Source organism: Polypterus senegalus, chromosome 2 (genome assembly GCF_016835505.1).
Source record: "Polypterus senegalus isolate Bchr_013 chromosome 2, ASM1683550v1, whole genome shotgun sequence".
In the NCBI taxonomy this organism is placed as follows: domain Eukaryota; kingdom Metazoa; phylum Chordata; class Cladistia; order Polypteriformes; family Polypteridae; genus Polypterus; species Polypterus senegalus.
This window is the reverse complement of record NC_053155.1, coordinates 150,548,724-150,574,774: the sequence shown is the minus strand read 5'-3', so window position 1 is coordinate 150,574,774 and position 26,051 is coordinate 150,548,724. Positions and strand designations below refer to the sequence as shown.

At 38.7% G+C, this 26,051-nt stretch overlaps 1 protein-coding gene across 1 annotated transcript in view; it reads left to right on the top strand.

Moving 5' to 3' along the window:
- The first annotated feature begins 2,494 nt into the window (after positions 1 to 2,494).
- Positions 2,495 to 26,051, top strand: part of tm9sf2 (transmembrane 9 superfamily member 2) — a 132,032-nt gene continuing 108,475 nt past the window's right edge. The window contains exon 1 of the mRNA XM_039744815.1: positions 2,495 to 2,795. Coding sequence (XP_039600749.1) covers positions 2,631 to 2,795 — 165 coding nt within the window. The 5' untranslated portion in view covers positions 2,495 to 2,630. The remainder of the gene's footprint in view (positions 2,796 to 26,051) is intronic.

The window sequence follows — 26,051 nt, the reverse complement described above, 5'->3', positions numbered from 1 at the left end:
GGCAATTTGTAGAATTCATGTGTTGCACCAAATCAGACAACAGAGATGATGATACAGGCTCAAAGTGATCAAAGGCAGCTGAACATACTATGGGAAGAGGTGAATCCTTAGCAGGCAGTGAGACAGATGACCTAATAACAGTAATCTTCATCCATCCATCCATTTTCTAACCTGCTGAATCCGAATACAGGGTCACGGGGGTCTGCTGGAGCCAATCCCAGCCAACACAGGGCACAAGGCAGGAACCAATCCAGGGCAGGGTGCCAACCCACCGCAGGACACACACAAACACACCCACACACCAAGGCCAATTTAGAATCGCCAATCCACCTAACCTGCATGTCTTTGGATTGTGGGAGGAAACCGGAGCGCCCGGAGGAAACCCACGCAGACACGGGGAGAACATGCAAACTCCACGCAGGGAGGACCCGGGAAGCGAACCCGGGTCTCCTAACTGCGAGGCAGCAGCGCTACCACTGCGCCAAACAGTAATCTTATTTACAAAAAAATTATATCTCCGTTTGCAGAGTAAATTGGGGTATGTTTGAAACGACAAATTTCTAATACAAGAAATTGTATGTGGCGATTAAAGGATTTTAAATCACTAAAAAATTATTTGTAATTATTGCATCTACCCAAATAAAACATTTTAAAATTTAAGTTTAAAATCTGAATCAATGTGTTAGTTCAGTTCCAAAATTAATGAAAGATAGCTTATGGAAGTAAGGCACAGAGGGTGCAACTTTCAATAATGCAAATTTTTACCTTTCTTTAGAAAAACAAATAATATCTATTAAGCAATTTAAGAGATTTGCCTCACATTTTTGATAAGTACATTCTTATAAGTTAGGGTCCCAGGGAGAACAATTATACATTAAAATTAAAAACCAGGATAAAGTTTGAAAGTTTAATAACTTCACTTGAAATTTATCAGCATTATAACAACAGCCAAGAACAAAATTAAGAAAACACATTTCAAGACAGATAATGGAAATGAAGGTCCCATGTACTATAGTAAGCTGGATCATTTAAAAAATTGTTCAATACAAACAATTTTGAAAGTTTCTTTTAAGTTTCTTTACCTTAATTGTCATGCTTGTTGATCATCATTTATTTTGTAACATAATAAATTAATGTAATTAATGGAATTTTCCGTTTTATTGAACGAGGTTCCAGAAATAATGTAAAAATAATTTCAAATATTTTGAATGATACAATTCACTATAATAGCAGTTAGAGCAACAACATTCATATTTAATATGGTGTTTCCTTAATCTAAAAATGTTATGTCCTATTTATTTTAACTATTGAATCCTGAATCATAAAAATGTTTTTTTTGTTTCTAAAAAGAAATATGATAATAAAGAGAAACTCGAGTTCTTGCCTCGTGATTGGAGAAAAGCATATTAAAATCATCTTTTAGGGTTACACGGTTAATCAACGTTACTAGTTTCTCAATGAAAGCGATGTGACAGAGGACTGACGCGAATGCTGGGGGCGTGGCGTGGAAGGCTTGGGGCGAGGAAGACCGAGTCTACGACCTGCAGCCGGATACAGTTGGGGGACAACCTGCATGCCTCACTTTTGGCACTGTGAGCCAACCTAGGGCCAGGGATCACTTATGCTCTTGATGGGCTTTTGCAACAGGAAGACGCATTCCAAGTGCCGTGTCTGTGCCTCCTTAACTTTTAACACGCTATTTTTTTTCTATGCTCTAACGTTGCGCCTTATCCGTCTCAAGTTTCCACAATGAATTTCAAACATTTCTGTAGTATTATTAACCTGTATATAATTTTTGGATTGGACCTTTACCCGTTATAAACGGTTGTACTGTCATTACTCAATTTATTTGCTAATAGTTAAATACAACAGCTAAAATTCTTAAATGAAACACAATTTTCATATCATTATTCTTCCATTATACTCTTCGTCCCTTTAAGTATGTTTGTTATCTTCGTTTACTATTTTCACAGCCAGCCTCTTTTTAATGATCCCACCCGACAACCGCGCTCTGTGCACGCTCACACAGCACCATTGGGGAGCGTCTCAGCACTCTGAAATATATCACACACATAATTAAATAAAAAAACAAACATTAAAACATGGTACAAATACCACCGAAACAGCATCGGACCTAAACGCCCGCTGCTGCCGACCTATAACTCGGTCAAACTATGAAACCAATGCCTTCTACCGCATTGCAACACGGATGCTTAATCAAGTTTAACTGAATGAACAGCAGAAAAATCGTCTGACACTGATGGACTGAACCATTGGTGTCAGCGAATGAGGAAGGGGGGGGGGGTCCTTCAGGCAAGTTGAGAAAAGATACAATATTATAGTCTGGATACCCTTTTTTACTCGTGAAACACGGTTAATCAGTTTAGACATCCTAAAATAATTAAAATAAAATAAATTTAGTAAACTAAAAAAAAAACTTTTGATACAGGAGTATGACTCGCCAGTATCCCATCGTTCATCGCGGCAGTGTGACGTGTCGAGGGTAGAGAGAGACATATTCTCCACGGCAACAGCGGCAACGGGAGGAACTGGGATCGTGAAACTTTCTAATTTTGTGTTTCTCCTGTTCTTTAATTTAATTGGTTTGATATAATCAGCTAATTAATAAAATGCCATTATTTCCTCGTGTCCGTTTAGCAGCGAGTGTTTTATCCTTGTTCCTGCTCGTGGCCACCTTTCGGTGCTCGTCAACTTTCTATCTTCCGGGTTTGGCTCCCGTCAGCTTCTGCGGGAAAGAACTTACTGGAGAAAAGGAGCTGGTACCGGACTGCAGGGTAATTTTGGGCTATGTGCCTTTTTATTGCTATAATGATGTTTATCATGTGTAGAATATGAGAACATTGCTCGCTGCCATCAGTTTGGTGAGCAAGGCCTAACATGGTGGTTTTGTTTAATTTTACAGGTGTCAAATGTGTTTGAATATAGCTTACTTTTAGGGTCGAATGGCAAAGATTCAATTGTCTGCATTACCCGTCGGACATGTGTTTAATTTTTAAGTAATTTAATTCAAAGCTGCCACACTTGTACAGTGAGGAGGCGAGACACTCTCACCATAACACATTTCCATTGGAATTTGCTCGGCTTGAAACAAGGCCGATCGACCCGGTGAAGAGCTGCAAGTCTAGGAAATGCTCATGGCCATTAAGTTGTCATCTTGGTTAACCTAGAATAATCCCTGAGCTGTAGGTGTGACCGCCATCCATGAAACAATGGATTGCAAAACCAGTCGGATCACTACCTGCCCAATGTAAGGTGCCGGCTGATTTATCTTTCTTCGTTATTTAAAGCACCGACTTTAAATAACGGTGGTGTTTCCGTTTAACAAAAATCATGGATCGTGTCCGGTAAACGCAACTAAATTCCATTTTATTGATGCAATACTCGTTATATCCGAATTTTGATGACGTCATATTGGCCAGCATAGTAGGGCTGCTTTTTTGCTTTCCACAGGTACGGTCCCATTTTTATCATCTATTTTGTTTTTGGTTTTTTTTGTACAGTGTATAATTTCCGTCTGCCAAGAGTTGTCGTTTGCATAAATCTGAATCTGTACATTAACATTCATGTAGCTGAATGTGTGGTGCGTTTTCTGCAATGAACTGGTATCCCATCTTGCGTCGTTTGTTGTTTCAAGTGAAATAGGCAATAGACCTTTGTGATACTGAATTGGACTAGGTTTTCCTTTGGAATGGGGTGTTGATTCTCTACTTCAGTATTACCCACTTGTGTACTTAGTAAATAATTGACAAAGTTACCAGCTCATTAAGGAATAAAAAAGGAATGAGTATATTTTCACCCATTTTAAAACGCCTACATTCCTTATTTGTTCAGTTAAAATATTATTTAAGCAGCCTAATTTTTGGATTACAAAAACAAAGGGAAGTTATGGCTTGCTTAATTAAGGTAGGAGATTAGCAAGTAGAAGAAATTGGTTTAGATGAAAACCTTCAGTCATAGGAGGCCCCCAGGACTGAACATGAGAACCTCAAAGTAGAATTTAGAGGTCATTCTGTTAACATTTTATAACTACAGCCACACTTTTTATTTCAAGTTTCATACTCCTTTTTAACTGTAGTGATTAAAGTATAAAGTCATTTTCTTGGATTTTCTTTCCAATTAAATACTTATTACTGACTGCAGCATTGTATGGTTTGATCCAGTTTAATACAAATCTTAAAAAAATCAGTCTGGGAAAAGAACTTTTGCATACGGTGGTGTGAAAAACTATTTGCCCCCTTCCTGATTTCTTATTCTTTTGCATGTTTGTCACACACAATGTTTCTGATCATCAAACACATTTAACCATTAGTCAAATATAACACAAGTAAACACAAAATGCAGTTTTAAGTGATGGTTTTATTATTTAGGGAGAAAAAATCCAAACCTACATGGCCCTGTGTGAAAAGTAATTGCCCCTGAACCTAATAACTGGTTGGGCCACCCTTAGCAGCAATAACTGCAATCAAGCGTTTGCGATAACTTGCAATGAGTCTTTTACAGCGTTCTGGAGGAATTTTGGCCCACTCATCTTTGCAGAATTGTTGTAATTCAGCTTTATTTGAGGGTTTTCTAGCATGAACCGCCTTTTTAAGGTCATGCCATAGCATCTCAATTGGATTCAGGTCAGGACTTTGACTAGGCCACTCCAAAGTCTTCATTTTGTTTTTCTTCAGCCATTCAGAGGTGGATTTGCTGGTGTGTTTTGGGTCATTGTCCTGTTGCAGCACCCAAGATCGCTTCAGCTTGAGTTGACGAGCAGATGGCCGGACATTCTCCTTCAGGATTTTTTGGTAGACAGTAGAATTCATGGTTCCATCTATCACAGCAAGCCTTCCAGGTCCTGAAGCAGCAAAACAACCCCAGACCATCACACTACCACCACCATATTTTACTGTTGGTATGATGTTCTTTTCTGAAATGCTGTGTTCCTTTTACGCCAGATGTAACGGGACATTTGCCTTCCAAAAGTTCAACTTTTGTCTCATCAGTCCACAAGGTATTTTCCCAAAAGTCTTGGCAATCATTGAGATGTTTCTTAGCAAAATTGAGACAAGCCCTAATGTTCTTTTGCTTAACAGTGGTTTGCGTCTTGGAAATCTGCCATGCAGGCAGTTTTTGCCCAGTCTCTTATGGTGGAGTCGTGAACACTGACCTTAATTGAGGCAAGTGAGGCCTGCAGTTCTTTAGACGTTGTCCTGGGGTCTTTTGTGACCTCTCGGATGAGTCGCCTCTGCACTCTTGGGGTAATTTTGGTCGGCCGGCCACTCCTGGGAAGGTTCACCACTGTTCCATGTTTTTGCCATTTGTGGATAATGGCTCTCACTGTGGTTCGCTGGAGTCCCAAAGCTTTAGAAATGGCTTTATAACCTTTACCAGACTGATAGATCTCAATTACCTCTGTTCTCATTTGTTCCTGAATTTCTTTGGATCTTGGCATGATGTCTAGCTTCTGAGGTGCTTTTGGTCTACTTCACTTAAATAGGAGCTGCCAGACACAGAGATTTCTTGATTGAAACAGGTGTGGCAGTAATCAGGCCTGGGGCTGGCTACGGAAATTGAACTTGGGTGTGATACACCACAGTTAGGTTATTTTTTAACAAGGGGCAATTACTTTTCACACAGGGCCATGTAGGTTTGGATTTTTTTTCTCCCTAAATAATAAAAACCATCATTTTAAAAACTGCAGTTTGTGTTTACTTGTGTTATATTTGACTAATGGTTAAATGTGTTTGATGATCAGAAACATTTTGTGTGACAAACTTGCAAAAGAATATGAAATCAGGAAGGGGGCAAATAGTTTTTCACACCACTGTATGTATATCCTCCTAAATCTTTCAAACTAGAATTACAATCCAGTTGTAAATTTCATTCCATTTCATTTTCATACCAGATTGAATAGTGGTTATCCCAGATTTGAATGGCATGTGACTTGGTGTAGGTGGATGACAGAAAAATCAAAGGACCTCCATGTCAGGCTTACTGCATTAGGTCCCAGCTTCTCCTTGACCTTGCTGAAGATGGACGCAAATATCACATCTGCATTTGTTTTGTTATTGAAGACTAATTTAAGTGTTTTAGCTTTTAATCGTTTTGCATTTGATAGATAGTTGAACATTTTTAGAGTGGTAGGTATTCCTTATTTCAGGAGACCTTTCATTTTAAAATTGTTGAAGCAAACAAAGTTATACTTCAAATAATGCAGTATATTTGCAACAAATATTTATTTATTTTTTTTTTAAACTATTTTGTATATCAAAGGCTGCTTAGATGAGCAATATTGTATTGGATGCTCCTTAGTGTTCAGTGTAACTTGGTATCGGTGTTCAAAATCACTGCAACTAAACACAATTGTCTGAACCTTTTCTAAGACTTCAGTTACTGTGTAAATAATGATGAAAATCAAAAATTTCTAATGTATAAGTTTCTTGAGAAATACTTTATCAGAAGCAAAAATTGGACTTTTACACAATTTTTTTACCCACTTTTACTGCAATGATTTCCTTCAAACTTTAAATGCATTCTGATCTCTGGTGACAATGCAATATTTCATCAGTTTTGTCTCAGGATCTGTACATTATAATTTCTCATTTTATATTATACCTTTTAGTGACTACACATAAATATAGTGCCAAGTGGTTAGTGTATTAGTCTTTCGAGCAGTTGAAGTTTCAAGACAGATGTAGACAAATGAATTTAAAAAAAATAATTTGCTTAATTGATATTAACATTTTGTCAAAATACTTCAATTTGACAGCTAAGCAGCTTTGGTCAGGTGGCTAGGGTATTGAACGTTCAATCAAGATTCAATTCAAGATCAATGTACTCTTAACTCTTTAATTTATCAATTTTTCATTGTTTATATTCAACTTTGCAAAATACTCTTTCAGTGACTTGGTGATCTTGGCTCAGTGCATAAAATGGTGGGCTTGTCTAAGAAAGACTGAAGGTTCGATTTTCCAATAGACAAACACACATTTTCAGTACTTCATATGTGTAAGGTGTAACCGTGGTTAGGGTTTTCTGAATGACAGAAAACATGAATGAATATTACATTTCACTTTTAAGTTTGTAGGTTCGATTCCACTCTGTTGCTAATGTCATTTCTGTCAAATCATATTCCCACCCAAGTCAAAGTTTTTGTAATGTGCCGAGGTCTGTGTAGCATTAGGGTGGCTGAAAAAAAAATATATAGATAGATTTGTTTGAATTAATTAAACCAAGTTGGAGTCGCCTGTTGACACAATATGCTTGTCTGGAGTTTTTGTTTGAAGGAAAAATCACAGACAGACATGGGGAGAATATGCATACTCCACACAGATTGTGACTAGCCATGATTTTTGGTTCATTAAGATACTCGTGTTGGAGACAAATCGTGTGCAGCCCATGGACTATTATGCACTATTTTCTTTATCTTGGTCTGATGTGGTTACAGTTATTAGCTGGTAAAACTCCTTTCCAACCATTAAATACTACTTGATTATACTGTTCTGCTGCTGTGAACCTTTAACAGAGCATTATGATTCTTTTGTGACTTAAGACATGAAGCAGTTAGTGCTTCACCTATGCTCATAAATGTGTTACACCACAGTATCTATATTGTTCAAAATTTCAATTGAAATAATTGTTGGTAATTTACAACTGGGTCAAGAGTTTGAGGTCAGGTGATTGGGGACTAGAAAGTGTGATGGGAATGTGGTTGCAAGATGGGTAACCAAACAAGTTGTGCTGATTTGTATACCAGTGCCCACAAGAACAGGAAAATCTGGATTGTTTTTAAATAGTTTCTAGGGGTATTCATAAGTTAATTGTCACAACTCAAGACTTGAGTGCTGTTTGAATAGAAACTTCCTCTGGAGGTTTTTCCTGCTTGTATTGAACAAGCATCTGTCAGTCTTTACCGGAGTCTCTTTATCTGTGAGCTGCCTGTCTTTATTTTATTTTTCTTCAATCCCTCTGTATCCAGTTACATTCATAATCTCATGTACTTTTGCCTGCAAAATCTTGAAACGGGCAAAATATCAAAATAAAACAGTATTCTAGTATCACCTATAGCAGGCCAAACTAACTACCATTGGTGGCCCGCTTCGACTGCTATATGTGCGTCAGCGGGCCACACTGTAACAAATACTATTGTTCAAAGTTACTGGTAACTTTCTTTCCAGTACTGAAAACTTAAAAAAATGTAACACTTAAAGTTTAAAGAAAAGCACTTTATTTCCATACAATCTCTGTACAACAGCGTACAGTTAGTCTTAGCCTCTTAGCTAGGTCATTATTATTATATTCATTGCTTATATAGGAGATCTATTTCTTTTGTCCCGACACTTGACATCTCTTGTTAGTAGCCAGTTTGTCAATATCAGGCTTGAAATCTTGTGCAGCTGCAACTTTTATGAGGGATGAAAGGTGCTTGACAGTAAGTCTTGAGTGATGTGGGGTTTTGGTAGCTTTCATTAACGAAAACAATTGCTCACAAAGGTAACTGCTTCCAAAGATACACAGTACTCTCGATGCCAACTTGTGGATCTGTACATATGAGGGTGGCAGGTAAGCATACAAGCCTGGCACACCAACTTTGTTGTATTTTGCCATCAGAATAGAATCTGACTGCAGTTCAATCAATTCCATTTGAATACTCTCAGGCACATTCTCAACATTGTAAGAGTACAACAGCACAAAGTCCTGTTTGTGTGAAATGAAATTGCGAAAACGCTCACTGAATTCATTGCTCGGTAATACAAGTTGGAAAACAAATCCTTCAAAAATCAAATTTTACTTTACTAAGTTTATTTCAAAGTTTATATTGTAAAATAAGCTGATATGCAAAAACCCCCCTGACCTACACTAATTATACAAGCTCAAAATCACAAAAATCTGTTCATAAACAACTCTCCAACTTCTCGCATCCACTTCAGATCTTCAGCTGTAGTCTGCACTAACTGTTAGTTACAATACTAGCACAAAATTACATAAAACTAGAGCAAAAAAACGTGAAAATATGCGAGCTATTACTACACACTTCTGCCCAGTGGCCAGTCTCCGCAGCCCAGCCAGTAGTGTAGCCCAGTGGTCTGCAACCTGTTTGACACCAAGAACCGCTTTACTAGAAGCAAATTTTTCCAGGGACCGGTGGGTTGTTGGAGGTTGGAGTTTATGGGGTGATTATGGGGGTTCGTAGGGCAGTTTAATACACAATTTACATTAAATTTCTATTATTAAGTTTTATAATTTAGTAATAGAAATTATACAGCTTACCATAATGCAGAATCGGTGAGAGCCCTGAGCTTGTTTTCCTGCAACCAGATGATCCCATCTGGGGAGGGTGGAAGACAGTGACACGCGAAGTGTGTTGCTTATGTTCAGTCTACTCTGTAACCTCGTTTTGGTTGCTTTCACTGCAGAAAACGTGCATCACAAAGATAGGATGTTGGAAATGGAAGCAGCTTCAATAGCTTCTTTCGAGTTATTTTAATCTTCTGTCTACAAGTTATGCTGACGGGAATTTTTCTCGGCATTTCCTTGCGATAATATATTTTCAGGGTGCGAATGATGCGCAAATCCAATGGCTGGGAGGAAATCAACGTGAACATTATCTAAGTGCGGAAGCATATTGTGGTCAGCACAGTTATCCTTTTTCTTCTTCTTCTTGATATTGTGAGTTTTCTGAACTCTTTTGGGATCTGGGATATTCCCCCACCAAACGGGAACGACTCGCTGAAGTGCGTCTCAAAATGCTATTGCCGCGTGTGAGATTGTCCGGGTCCCAAGAGAGTTTAAAAACCTCATATTCTTGAATGAGTGCCGCATTAATATGAATGTTTTTCGAACAAGCATCACTGCAACCACATAAAAACGGCGCTTTCGGCATCTTCAAATGCAACAATTCGCATACGTTTGCAACCCGAGATTTTTCTTCTTTTTTGCATATAACAAGTATGCCGTTTCTATAGAAGGGTAGTAATGAGTTAAATTCTAATGGATGTTTTTCAAATGTTGATGAGCGATAAGGAAAAGGTATCACTTTAAACCACACAAAACAAAAACAGCAAAAAACACTATGAGGAATGTTTAGAGAGAGAACATTTTTTTTTTTTTTACAATGTTTCTGTTTTGGGATCTTTGTGCAAATGTCCACAACAGAGCTGTGACCACAGAACTAACTGCTCTGTGGATGATTCAAGCATTTCAAGGTCACTTCGTTGTAATGAAAGTATCTGCTGCTGAATGTACTTTGTAGTAACAAGATTTATGTGGACTCGTGTCGTATGGGGAAACTGTCAGAAACATAATACTTTCTCACCGCGGTCTCTCTCCTCTTACTGCACCGCTGCAAAGCCCCGTCCGCCTAGTGTTCTGAAGTGTCCTCCGTGAAGGGGGCAGCCTTTTTGCTGTAGCCCTTCACTAGGTGAGTCTCCATTGCTGGCAGTTCTAATGGGCCACAGACCGATGCCTAGCCACTTCAGTTGCGACTTTGAGGCTGCAACTATAGTAGCAGATGACGTTTCCGGTACCGTAATGCCATGGGAAAACGTGCTTTTGTCAGAAGACAGAAGTAAGAAAAGTCAATAAGTAACCCCGAAGATGCAGAATGATTCAATCACAAACGATCGTAATTCTTTTGTACAAGTTTAGTGCTAACTAGGATCTGTCATGCGGGCCGCACAGATTTCTGTTGCGGGGGGCCGCGTGTTTGACATGCCTGACCTATAGTGTAATTTCCACTCCTTCATACATTGAGAGGAGCTAAATCAGTCCTGTAATGAAATGTCTGTCTATCTAGTATTTTTTTCCCTACTAGAGAAAAGGTGAACATCAAGCTAAATAAAGTAGAATAAATTAATAAAATTGACCCTTCATTATTGCTCCTTTTATTCTGGTAAAACAACCTTTTTTAATATATTTATGCTGAGTAACAAGATATGTATGACCTCTAGGGCTATTCAATTATACAAAAATTAAGCTTTGAATACTTATTAAAAGTAAATCTGCTGTATTCAGTGAGAGACTAAAAGTTCTAAGTGCTACTACATTTTAATTTGTGCTTATTGTGCCTTTGTAAGCTTCAGTATTCTTATTGGGACACTTCACATCCCTGTAATGCATATTTGAAACTCAATACAACGTCATTTATGATTACTTAAATGTGAAAAACACACTTGTTACTTTTGTCCCCCACACCCTCCCTAGCCTTCCATGATTTGGAGTTAGTGCCTATCTATGTTTGTTTTTATATACGTTGATCTGAGGCATGGTAAATGTATTTGTGTTTCACAAATGGAGCTACTGAATGCACATAATGTTAAAATGTGTGTTGATCTTATAGTATTATATACACACACACACACCACTCACTAGCAAAATACCCGCGATCTGCAGCGGAGAAGTACTGTGTTAAAGAAGTAATGAAAAAGAAAAGGAAACATTTTGAAAATAATGTACAGTAACATGATTGTCAATGTAATTGTTTTGTCACTGTTGTGAGTGATGAGTGTTGCTGTCTATTTATTATATATATATATATATATATATATATATACACACACACACTTCCTGTTTGTGGCACATTAGTATATGTGAGGGGGGAAACTTTTCAAGATGGGTGGTGACCATGGTGGCCATTTTGGATCCAACTTTTGTTTTTTCAATAGGAAGAGGGTCATGTGACACATCAAACTTATTGGGAATTTCACAGGAAAAACAATGGTGTGCTTGGATTTAACATAACTTTATTCTTTCATGAGTTATTTACAAGTTTCTGACCACTTATAAAATGTGTTCAATGTGCTGCCCATTGTGTTGGATTGTCAATGCAACCCTCTTCTCCCACTCTTCACACACTGATAGCAACACCGCAGGAGAAATGCTAGTACAGGCTTCCAGTATCCGTAGTTTCAGGTGCTGCACATCTCGTATCTTCACAGCATAGACAATTGCCTTCAGATGACCCCAAAGATAAAAGTCTTAAGGGGGTCAGATCGGGAGACCTTGGGGGCCATTCAACTGGCCCACGACGACCAATCCACTTTCCAGGAAACTGTTCATCTAGGAATGCTCGGACCTGACACCCATAATGTGGTGGTGCACCATCTTGCTGGAAAAACTCGGGGAACGTGCCAGCTTCAGTGCATAAAGAGGGAAACATATCATCATGTAGCAATTTCGCATATCTAGTGGCCTTGAGGTTTCCATTGATGAAGAATGGCCCCACTATCTTTGTACCCCATATACCACACCATACCATCAATTTTTTGTTCCAACAGTCTTGGAGGGATCTATTCAATGTGGGTTAGTGTCACCATTCACATAAAAGTTTGCTTCACTGAACAAAATCTTCTGTGTAAACTGAGGGTCCTGTTCCAATTTTTGTTTTGCCCATTCTGCAAATTCAGTGCGCCGATCTGGGTCATCCTCGTTGAGATGCTGCAGTAGCTGGAGTTTGTAAGGGTGCCATTTGTGAGTAGCTAATATCCGCCGAAGGGATGTTTGACTAATTCCACTCTCCAGTGACATGCGGCGAGTGCTACGCTGTGGGCTCTTGCTGAATGAAGCTAGGACAGCCACTGATGTTTCTTCATTAGTGACAGTTTTCATGCGTCCACATTTTGGCAAATCCAACACTGAACCAGTTTCACGAAACTTAGCAAGCAGTTTGTTAACTGTAGCATGGGAGATGGGTGGTCTCGTAGGGTGTCTTGCATTGAAATCTGCTGCAATGACCCGGTTACTGCGTTCACCAGACATCAACACAATTTCTATCCGCTCCTCACGTGTTATCCTCTGCGACATGTCAATGGCTGTAAACAAAGAGAAACTTGTAAATAACTCATGAAAGAATAAAGTTACGTTAAAACCAAGCACACCATTGTTTTTCTTGTGAAATTCCCAATAAGTTTGTGTCACATGACCCTCTTCCTATTGAAAAAACAAAAGTTGGATCCAAAATGGCCGACTTCAAAATGGCCACCATGGTCACCACCCATCTTGAAGTTTCCCCCCCTCACATATACTAATGTGCCACAAACAGGAAGTTAATGTCACCAACCATTCCCATTTTATTAAGGTGTTTCTATATAAATGGCCATATAAGAACTGTTCAAGTTCTATTTAAATTTTAAATAGAAGGAATTTTTATTTAGTCGACAGAATATTATTCCGGAATAAATCAACTCAAACCTTAAATAACTTATAATATTTTGCTCTCCATAAAAATATATCCTGTCTAAATTATACAAGTTAGAAATAAAGTAAACGTTAAAAGAACAAACATTCAAATTTCTTTACTCTTATGTAATTTTATATAAAAATAAACTTAAATTTTAAATATCCCAAAAGATTTTGCTCTCCATAAAATATATCCTGTCAAAATTATACAAATTCAAATATGAACATGGTGCATAACAAAACCTGGAAATATAAATAAAATTTGTTCTTTTCAGCAATAACAAATCAAATCATTCAGTTGTCTTTGCTCTTATGTCATTTTATCAGAGCTGGACGCCTGGCATCTTTTTTTGGCAACAAGTTCGTTTATGTTTGGTGTGAGGTTCTGTGTTGTGGAGATTCTCAGGATGGACTGCAGGTGCTCATCAGTGAGGCGACTCCTGTGTGCTGTTTTGTTAGTCTTCATGACTGAGAAGAGCTTCTCACACAGATATGTGGTACCAAACATGCACAAGGTTCGAGCCGCATGTAGACGGAGCTGGAGCATTTCTGCGGGAATGGAGTGAATAAACTGTGCGGGCCGTGCAGTATCGTACTTTGCCTTCAGTGTGCCATTACACTGCAGCTCAATCACCTCCATCTGAATCTGCACAGGTGCAGTTTCCACATCGACGGCAAATGGGTTGCGAAACAACTCAAAATTCTTTTTGTTCTTCAAAGTCACCAAAGCGCGTCGCGAACTCAGTGCGAGTGCGCCAGTTTATCAGCAAAGTGCGTATTTAGGGAACACCGTTGTGCCGACTTGGTTCAACATTACTTGGCAACAGGGAAAGTGGGGCAAGTTGCACTGGTGCATTTGTGTCTCCCATAAAAGTAGCTTCACTTGAAATCACTTTGTGATTTTGCACGGTAAAACGTCTGCTGAAGTGTCAGATTCTTCTTTAACTCTTCTGCTTTCTGTATCTTGTGCATTGCATTCAGGTCTTTCAGGTTATCTTGATGTTTTGTCTCATAGTGCCGTCTTAGATTAAATTCTGTAATTACAGCCACATTAGCTCCACAAATGAGACACACGGGTTTACCGGCAATGTCAGTAAACATATACTCAGCCTCCCATCGGTTTTTAAAGGCTCTATGTTCAGAATCACCTTTTCTCTTGGCATCGTGTGGGCTAGCTTCGCAATAACTTGCAGCATCATAAGCTAGACTTGATTAACGGTAAGTGTTGGCAAGGCAGCTGAAGCGCTGCATTATGGGATCTGTAGTTTATTGTGTTACCAGCTTCATATCCCGGGCCATTAATAACAATAATACAGTATATAAAATGATCTCGCGGGCTGGATGTGGCCCGTGGGCCTTGAGTTTGACACATATGGACTAAATAGAACTTGAAAAGAAATATTTTTTCGAATGTGATCGCAATTCAGATCGAGTTGACGCCACTACAGTACATCGAGCCAGCGTGCTATTGTGGTTTTGCCTGTGTGCCTCAATAAGTTACCCTCCCCTCGCTCTTACTTTTTTACAGTTCATCTAATGAATACACTGAGTACGGCTTTACCAAAACAATCATTGATCGCGAATAAAGTATCCATTATTCATAAAGCTTCAATTGGTGATCTGTCTTTCTGCGTTAACCGCATATTTTTTCATACGTCTCAAACCAAAGGGGATGCGAGGCTAAAATGAATCGAGAAGCGAGCGTACATACTTGGTGCATCCCCTCTCGGGAATCGAACCTCGGACGTCGGTGCTAGAGGCGAAGCCTCTTCTATTGCGCCATGGCGTGCGGTTTGTCTATTTGAGCGTAGCAGTGTAATTCGGTTTTTGTTCAGCACTCTTTGGAACTGTTGCTTTTTGTCTGCGCACTGCGTCAGTTCACGTGAGCCGCTGAATATGGTTTTATATGTCACTCGCTTCGCTTCTAATTGTTTAGCTGCCTTCTTAATTATATAATGCATGTTTTCTTCAGAGCTTTTGTAGCTCTTCCTGGTTTTCTACGTACGCGTGATTACGTGAGGGCGTGATGATGTCACGAAACTCCGCCCCGGCTTTCGAGCTCAACTCCATTACAGTAAATGGAGAAAAATAGCTTTTAGTTATGATTATTATGCGTAGAATTTCGAAATGAAACCTGCCCAACTTTTGTAAGGAAGCTGTAAGGAATGAGCCTGCCAAATTTCAGCCTTCTACCTATACGGGAAGTTGGAGAATTAGTGGTGAGTCAGTCAGTGAGGGCTTTGTGAGATAGATAGATAGATAGATCGAGAGAGAGATATCTATCTATCTATCTATCTATCTATCTATCTAGCAAAGCCCTCACTGACTCTCTCTCTCTCGATATAGATATATAGATATACTAATAAAAGGCAAAGCCCTCACTCACTCATCACCAATTCTCCAACTTCCCGTGTAGGTAGAAGGCTGAAATTTGGCAGGCTCATTCCTTACAGCTTACTTACAAAAGTTGGACAGGTTTCATTTCGAAATTCTACGCCTAATGGTCATAACTGGAAGGTAGATTTCTCCATTAACTGTAATGGAGTAGAGCTGCAAAGACGTAGGGGCGGAGTTTCATGTGACATCATCACGCCTCCCACGTAATCACGTGAACTGACTGTCAACGCAGTGCGTAGAAAACCAGGAAGACCTACAAAAAGCACTTAAGAAAACATGCATTATATAATTGAGAAGGCAGCTAAACAATAAGAAGCGAGCGAGTGGCATATACTACCATATTCATGAGTGCTGCTACCTGGAAAGAAAGCAAGGTGTAAACCTAAACTTTAAATTAAGTTCATAGACAGGCTACCGCTGGCGTTTCACATGCCCAATGGTAATGCGGGATACAAGTTTAATGAGAGGACGAGGATATAAACGAGAGTTTTGATCACTTTGTAACTAAGTTAAAATTGTAGGTGAAGGGGTGTGCTTATGCAAATTCCGAGAGACTGTGTTTGTGGGGATTGACAGTTAAAGGCGGGTGGGGAGTCACGTCATCATCTCCCTCCCATTTACCTCAAGTTAATACACACGCTGTCTCTAGAGTTTCAACACACTGAATCCTCCAGGCACTACTTACAAAAGGTCACATTGACAATCGTGTTACGCTATTTTTAAAATCTTTCCTTTTCTTAGCACAAGCACAGCTGAGAAGCTTCGATGCATGTGCTCCATAACGCGTTAAAAAATAATGCATTTAATCACACTTTGCATTACAAGCAAAGGGAGCTTTTGTCAATGCATGATTTCCTGGTACACCGATTACATTGATCAGCGCATCCCGATTCATTTTACCCTCGCACCACCTTAGTTTGAGAAGAAGTATGAAAAAAATATCACAGAAAAACAATTCAAGCTTTATGAATAATCGATTCGCCATCAATAATTGTTTTGGTAAAGCCATCCTCCTTCCATTTTATAATTTTTCCGCCACTAGCCATGATTAAATGAACGGTAAAAAAGTAAGAGCGAGGGTGACTTATTTAGGCAGGAATATATATGATAGCAACACTCATGACAATGTCAATCATGTTACGTTATTATTAAAATGTTTCCTTTTCTTTTTCATTACTTCTTTAACACACTACTTCTCGCTCTGAGGTAGCGGGTATTTTGCTATATATATATATATATGAATGACCTCCAAAGAGCTGAGACTTTTGATATCATGAACGTGTCTGCAAAACTGTGGTCTCCTGCCCAGCAAAAGTCGAGCAGCCAGCGCGCGCATAGCTGTGCCGGCCTTTGAGACGCTGACTGCGCTTCTGCCTTAAGTCAAAGTGAGCACTTTTAATTTTTTCATCCGCCCCCTGAGCTATAGCCCAGACAAGTGCAAACACGGGACCCCTTTTCTACACCACGGCAAAATAATATTAAGGCGATTCACACTTTCTTTTGCACGTATACGATTATCAGGTCCTCAGCTCGGATTATGAACACACGCATACGAGTGGAGGACTGACAGTGCCATCACAGCCGATTAATGGCGGGACGCCTCACCAGTCTACACAAGACCCACACGACTGTCGCCAAAAGGCGATCATAACGCCAGCGAACACATCTCTCTATACTATATAAAAGAAAAAGGCAACTTTCCTTTCTTTACACCTTTTATCCCAAACCAAAGCCTTTCTCTCTTAACACGGCAGAGGACACAAAAATAATTTTCTTTAATTGCCGGTAAGGCACATTACCAGAGGCACAAATTTGAACGTTCACATAGAAAATGTAATTTCTATACCACAGCCGTCGTAGCGCTTTCAAAAGGGATCTACTACCGAGAGATGATCCATATACATTTTAGCTGCTGTTAGTTACTTACCTGTTTTGTTACACAGTCTTTAAAATGTAGTTTACCCGCAACCACTCCAGTAGTGCTCAATGTACCTGTACTTCTTAAAACGTTAATGTTTTACTGTTTAATAACTTATAGACTATATTTCATTATTTTTCCCTTGCACTCAGTGACCAAAGCTATACACACACATATAGACACATACAAACATACACACAAGTATATGTATGTATGTATATATGTATATGTATGTATGTATATATGTATATGTATATGCATATATATACATATATACATACATATACATATATATATAATTTGTGTGTGTAGATATGTATATAGATATGAAGATATGTATGTGTATATATATATATATTTATATGACATGTATGTATGTATGTAGATATGAAGATATGTATGTGGCGTATATATGGTATATTGTATGTATGTATGTATGTATGTATGTATGTATGTATGTATGTATGTATGTATGTATGTATGTATGTATGTATGTATGTATGTATGTATGTATGTATGTATGTATGTATGTATGTATGTATGTATGTATGTATGTATGTATGTATGTATGTATGTATGTATGTATAAAAGGAGGCGTGTCAGGCGTCAGGTACATTTTCTGATGCAGCTCTATGCCACCAAATACACAAAACAATTACTTTGACAATCATGTTACATTATTTTAAAATGTTTCCTTTTCTTTTCATAACTTCTTTAACACATGACATCGCTGAAGCGTATATTTGTTATATATATATATATATATCTATCTATAGATATCTATATATATCTATCACAGCGACACTCATAACAGTGACAAAACAATTACATTGACAATCATGTTACGTTATTTTCAAAATGTTTCCTTTTCTTTCTCTTTCCTTCTTTAACACACTACTTCTCCGCTGCCAAGCGTGGGTATCTCTATCTATCTATCTATCATTAGGCAAGTGAGTATTTTGACCATATCATCATTTTTATGCTTGTATTCCAACTCCAAGCTGTATTAACTTGAATGCTTATTGGATTTAAGCACGTCAGGTGATATTTGTGTAATGAGGGAGGGTGTGGCCTAAGGAGATCAACACCCTATATCAAGGTGTGCAGAATTATTAGGCAGCTAGTTTTCCTCAGGCAAAATGGGCCAAAAAGAGATTTAACTGACTCTGAAAAGTCAAAAATTGTAAAAAGTCTTTCAGAGGGATGCAGCACTTTTGGAATTGCTAAGATATTGGTGTGTGATCATAGAACCATCAAACATTTTGTTGCAAATAGTCAACAGGGTTGCAAGAAACGTGTTGAGAACAAAAGATGCAAATTAGCTGCCAAAGATTTGAGAAGAATCAAACGTGAAGCTACCAGGAACCCATTATCCTCCAGTACTTTCATATTCCAGAGCTGCAACCTACCTGGAGTGCCCAGAAGTACAAGGTGTTCAGTGCTCAAAGACATGGCCAAGGTAAGGAGGGCTGAAACCCAACCACCACTGAACAAGAAACATAAGTTGAAACGCCAAAACTGGGCCAAGAAATATCTGAAGACAGATTTTTTTCAAAGGTTTTATGGACCGATGAGATGAGAGTGACTCTTGATGGACCAGATGGATGGACCTGTGGATCAGTAATGGGCACAGAGCTCCACTCCAACGTGGAGGTGGGGTACTGGTATGAGCTGGTATTTTAAAGATGAGCTAGTTGGACCTTTTTGCATTGAAGATGAACTCAAAATCAACTCCCAAACCTACTGCCAGTTTTTCGAAGACACTTTCTTCAAACAGTGATACAGGAAAAAGACCATGATTTTTATGCAGGCCAATGCTCCATCACTTGCATCAAAGTTCTCCAGTGTGTGGCCAGCCAGTAAAGGCCTTAAAGATGAAGGAATAATGACATGGCCCCCCTTCCTCATCTGACCTAAACCCTATCGAGAACTTGTGGGCACTTCTTAAACGCTAGATTTACGGGGGAGAAAAACAATACACCTCTCTGCAGAGTGTCTGGGAGGCTGTAGTCACTGCTCCACAAAAAGCTGATCGTCAACAGATCAAGAAACTGACAGACTACATGAATGGAAAGGCTTATGACTGTTATTGGAAAGAAGGGTGGCTATATTGGTCATTGATTGATTTATTTTTTTTGAAATGTCAGAGATGTTTATTTGTAAATTTTGAGGTGTTTGTTTATTATTCTCACTATAACAGATGAAAATAAACAAGTGAGATGGGAAAATTTTCAATTTTCCTTTAGTTGCATAATAAATCTGCACACTAATAGTTGCCTAATAATTGTGCGCACATATGTATTCCCCTGATGATGTTCACACTCACATTTCCGTTGTGAAACATTCAGGTTTCAGGTTTATTAACATTTTGGATTGACTGATAGCACTGTGTTTGTTCCATATTAAAATTAATCCTGAAAAATACAACTTGCCTAATAATTGTGCACACAGTGTATATATGAGAGAGTTATAATGAACCCTCGTTTATCACGGTTAATCCGTTCCAGACTCTACCGTGATAAATGAATTTTCGCAAAGTAGGATTCTTTATTTGTAAATCGAATATTTTTGCAGTTAGAGTATAGAAAACTTGTTTACGACCTTCTAAATACGTTTTTTAACATTATTAGAGCCCTCTAGACATGAAATAACACACTTTAGTCACCGTTAAACTCGTATTACCCAATATATTAGACAAAATAAGTGAAAATAAGACATATTAGACGTTACAAATATATTACTAGGCTCATCCGTCTTTTAAGGCGACCGACTTTTATCCTCAATTTGTGTGCGCTCCATGTGTACATGAGGCTTGTAAGTGTAGGGAATGAGAACATCAAAGTGCCCATTCATAACATCTCCCGAAAAAAAGTTTTTTTTTTTTTTTTCCCCCTCGAGTGCCTGTCCAAAGTCGTACTATGTCAGCCCGAATCTGTACCGCTAAAGACGGAGTTTCATGCACTAAATAAGCTATAGATGAGAATAAGCAAACACCGTCTCCCCTGATATTTACTACGCGGTGAGGCATTTGTATGTACTCCATCAACATTAATTATTTCCAGAGACACAATTTTTGTCTCTTTTTCCAGCGCACCGACCGCTTTTATATAGTAGATTATTGTACTATACATTTAATTGCACACACACAGTTCTTACACACAACCACTAACCTATGAAGGCACAAGCTCAGTAGGAGAGTCTTCAGGTGGTGCAGTATATTCAGCAGGTGCATCGTTGTCTTCTTCCGCTGAAGGAGTACTGAGTAGGCAGTGGGTATCTGGGTGTGTGGCTGAAGAACATCTTGATAGGCAGTTGCTGGTGCTGTCTTTTCATATGCGTGAGGAGGCTTTTGTAGGGTATTGCCATCTTTGATCATATCCAAGAGTTTCACCTTCTCCTGGATAGCAAGCATCTTCCTCCGGCACTTAGTCTGATTGTCAGAAGGCTTAGAAAAAGCAGCACGTTTAGGAGCCATCGTGGGGCTTAGATAAAAGTTCTCAGAAAGCGCATGCGTAGTGACGTAAGCATGTATGAGAAAAAAATTATATATATAATGCAAGTGTGCAGAATTACCTCATTTTGTAAATTTAAGTGGACTGCTGGTTGAAGTGTAAGGTTTTATGTGGTCCAAAAATAGCATACAGGATTGTCCAGTGGTTAAAGAATAAACATTGTTGTTAGTCAGAAATATGCCACTTGTTTCCCATTATGTTTAATGGTAAAGGAAGCAAGCTTTTGTTTGCTATAATAAATAAAAAAGCAAACCTGGGATTTCCAATTAGGGTGCTGGAGAAGTGTTTAAAATCTGTTAGTACATGTGTTAAACAAATTGGAGCATTGCAGTAGGAAAATCTGTTCATTTTATAAATGACGATACAAACTGAATATAAAAATGCTAAAAACACTGATTGTGAAAATGTGCAAAATGCGTTCAGTTGCAAGACCAAAAGACTACAATGACACATCTGGACATTCAACTCTATATGCAGGTAATTAAGTAATAGTTTCATCTGCATAAGATGGAAAGTCCAGGCATCACGTAAAAGAAATGGATGATGATGGTCATGTGGACATCTGGGACACCTACCATTCAATCATTAACACGGAGCAGCATGGTACATTGATCAGGTGGTGGTGCAGATCGCTGCCAGAGATGAACTGGAAAAGACAGCAGAGAATAGTAAAAATTAGTTGGGAATTGCACAACCCAGTGGAAAATTAATTTCAGTGCCTATTTAATGTAATCGGGATACAGCTAAAATGAAGCTGTGAAAAAGCCTTTTTAAAATAATGGGGTTTTAGTAGTTTTTAAAATGGTACAGTTTTAGCCTGGCAAATTTCTATTGGTAAAGTGTTCCAGATTTTAGGTGCATAACTGCAAAAAGCCACCTCCAGCAACATTCCAAAACATAGGATGGAGTGAGATTATTTAAGGCTTTGTAAACCAATAATAGTATTTTAAAGTCAATTCTAAATGACACGGATAACCAATGTGTAGCGAGGCTACATAATAGTAGGTATTTTTTGTGTTTCTGCTGAGTCGCGTTTTGTTCACATAGTCCTGTTTACTTTTGTGTGTGTGATTAAATGTTGTCCCCGGAAAACAAATGGGTAAGGATGATGCGGGGAGACCGTGATCCTGAGACTGGAATTTCTTATTTACATCTGGGACACGAGGAGGCAAGGAGAGGCAGAGAGGAGAAAGGAGTTATTTTCACAATCATTTTCCAAATCATCACCTGCAATCAGTGTGAGCTTTACTTTTTGCTTTTCACTGGTGTCTTTGGGATAGTTGGTGATTATGTACAGATATCATAAGTACTTGTCTGTCCGTGTGTGTAATGTGTGTATTTAGAGATGCACGATATATCGGAAACTGTATTGTTATCGGCCGATTTTTATTAAAAATGACAACATCGAAATCGGTCAGATGTGTACATTTAAACCAGAGGGCTGTTCCACGAAGCGAGCTTATAAAATCGAGGATTATTTGTAATAGCCTCGCTTGAGTTAGCCTAACAGTTCACTTCAGGCTCATTGAGTTCCACGAACAAAATTCAGGTGTATTTAATCTCTGCTAATTCAAGCCAAGCTTGATAAGCGAGACTCGTGCGCGTCCACGCGATATAAAAGGCAGCCTTGTTAATCGATGCTGGATAAGTAAGAATGGAAACTAAGGAAAGAGCTGCGTTTTTTTTCGGAGCAAGAATTATTATTACAAGCCTATGAGGACTACAAAGCTATAATAACTAGAAAGGGGAACACGAGCTGTATTATCAAAGCTCGTGAGGCTGCATGGCAGAAAATAGCTGACAAGTTAAATGCGTAAGAACATGATTTTAGTAACTTTTGTGTTAAGGATGTCAAACTATTTAACAACTAAATGAGAACAGTTTCAAGCCTTCAAAATGTATAGTCATTAAAATTTCCTTTTACATATGCATTTTGTTACCAGTTGTAAGGTACTTTAAGGTTATTTTAACACATTGATAAACAGGACAGCATGTTAATTATATGGGTTCATCTTGGATAAAAGTGATATATAATTGTAATTATTAATATAATTATTAATAATGCTTGGTTTCAGGAGCAACATGAGTGGAACGAAAAGGTCCTGGCAGCAAGTGAAGAATGTGTCATTATTGGCATACGCTCCTGCTGCAGTATTGCCACATTATGCAAAACTGCACAGGCTACTACAATGTCCCACGCTCTGTCTGGTGTAACTCTGAGATGCCGCAGGCAGTTAAACCTGGATTTTAACTGTCCAAATGTCATTTCAATGCGTGCCCTTGTCTTACAATGGGCATGGTTGAAATGTCTTTCTGCTTGTGTTGCAGGATCTGTATATGGTGTGAGAAGAAACGGTAGACATGGGTATCCTCTGTCACCAAGCAGCACACCAGGAAAAATTCCTATAATGGAAAGTAGACACATTAGACTGTAGTATAATAAACTGTAGTATATTTGTGAATTTTAGTTGACTTGCCTTGTCTGAGGCTTTGAGCCAGTGAAGACTCATGGAAAATTCTGGCATCATGTACTGATCCTGGCCATTTTGCCACAATGTTTGAAATTAGATGTTCAGCAGTGCATACCATCTGAAACATTTTAGGAAATGGTAATGACATGCATTTCTAATGTTGGACGACTACACTTTCACCTCTTGTATATAAATGTGAGATATTATCAGTACTTACCTGTACATTAATACTGTGATATGATTTGCGGTTTATGTAATCAGGCTCTGTTGGACCTGCTGGAGCCTTTATCCTCACGTGTGTACAGTCAATGGCTCCAATGACGTTAGGAAAGCCTGACAAATTAAATTCAGTTACTTATCAGGTAATGATTTATGTGCTGTAAATGAGTAGATGTTTAAAGATTAAGCACCATTAATTCCAAAGAAAGTTTCCTTAATGGCAAGAATTCCTCGGTGGCCAGGAAAGGTAATGAATATATTTAAAAAGGACTTTAATGCAACGCAAACCTTCCTGATTTCACGGCACTGTAGCTTTGCTTCAATGTTCAGCATCCCCCACACTGTACAAAAATGAACCACTGGCAAAATAACGCAAAGCGATACACAAAGACTGTGCAACCGTAAGGGCTTTAGAGCGACGTGTGTTTTTAGAAATGTAAGGTTCCAATAACTGACACAAATATGCAATACTGTGTCTACTAAATCTATAGCGCTCGTATAAATAATCATCCGCAAAATGCAACTGATCTATCCTGGGCTGAAGTAATTGTGGAACCTGTTGCCTTAAAGCTCTACGAATGAGCCTCGCTCCCTCATCAACTGGATTATGAATACATGGGCATGCCATGGTTATTCATGTAAAAGCCTTCAATGCACTCCTTGTCATTTTATACTTTCTAAGTAATTAGAATCGCCTCCATGTAATCTGTAATAATTTTATATTGGAGGGTCGATGTGTGCAAAAGAGGGAGTGAACAGCATCAGAATAATCCCAGCCCCGCAGAATGTCATGCTGTGACATCACATGGCTTGTCCAATCATATTCATCAAGCTAAGATAAGCTTCACAACTAACCTGCCACGGAGCAGGCTTGTCCAAGAGCATATGTTGGCATAGTAATTAAGCGGAGCTTCAGGTTAGCCTCGTTCGTGGAACTGAATTTCGAGAAATTAAACCGGGATTATCGAAATAAACCTGGATTTTGAAGTTAGCTCGCTTCGTGGAACAGCCCTCAGTACTGCCAACCAATATAATTCGGGCTTATCAACATTGTCAGTTCACTAAAAAATTAAATGTTGGTTTCATTGTTCGGTGAGGCACACATTAAACTGCAGAAATACATACATACATACATACATACATGCAAGCACAGCCCCTTGCGTTCATTTTTGAAAAGAAAAAAAAAAAAAGGGGTTTCCTAGTTTTACTGATAGGAGCACTACACGTGTCTGTATCATTGGGCAGATATAGTTAGTAAAGCAGCATGTCAGCCGTGTAGTCATATTTTATATGTTCTGCCTGCAAAAATGAGAATGTGAGGGGATTTTAGAATTAAATATTTCAATATCACAAATTTAATTACCTATCTAAAGAACCACCGTAATGAATTATACATGGAATTTTAGCAACTAATGCTACCAAAATGAAAGTTAAATCAGACGCTAGCTGTAGATTCATACTGCAAACCCTTCAGCACATGAAGACGTTTCCTCCAGACAGCACCATAGCTAAAGGCATAACTACTAACCAACCTTTTTCCCTAGATGAGGACGAGGGATTTTGCCAGCTACTACATCATTCAGAACCTTGGTACATTCTTCCAAGCTGGGGATACTTTGCAGATGTCTCACTGCCTGCATTATATGATGTGAGTGCTACACATATCCACAAGCTTTTAAGAAACAATGTCACCAGCGCATTCGCTTCACTACAGATATGTGGAGCTCAGATGTCAGCCCCATGAGTCTAATGGCACACTGAATTGACGAAAATGTTGAGGCAAAAAGTGCTCATTATGCAACTTTCATTGCACAAGCTTTCGATTCCTTGTTAATGAAGTAGAAAATTTCAAAAAGTAATGTGCACGTTGTGCTTTGTGACAATGCTCGCAATATGGCAAGTGCTATGGAAGAAAATGGCATTAAAAGTTTAAACTGCAAGGCTCATACTTTGTAGCTGGCTGCAAATGAAGGCTTATTGAGTCAGAGAAGCATCTTCGACTGTTTTTGCCATTGGGATGTGAATAGTTACTCGTTTTAAGCACGCGGCTGAGAGAAACACAAACGGACCTTGGTATCCAAGCAAGAATGCTTCAGCAGGACATGCCGACATAAGCGCACATTCATTTATAATTGTGGATGTGATTCTGTCTGAAGCATTTAAAAGTCGGCTTAGCAAGTGTAATAAGACAGATTCTGTAGTTAAGACGGCAAAAAATCACACTTTTGGAGACTGTCGCAAAACTCTTCAGTGGTGCATTCTCTGAGCCGCTACACTATCAATCTACCGTCTTTGATTCACAGCACACAGATCAATTTTGTGACCAAGATACCAAAAAACAAGCGCAAAAAT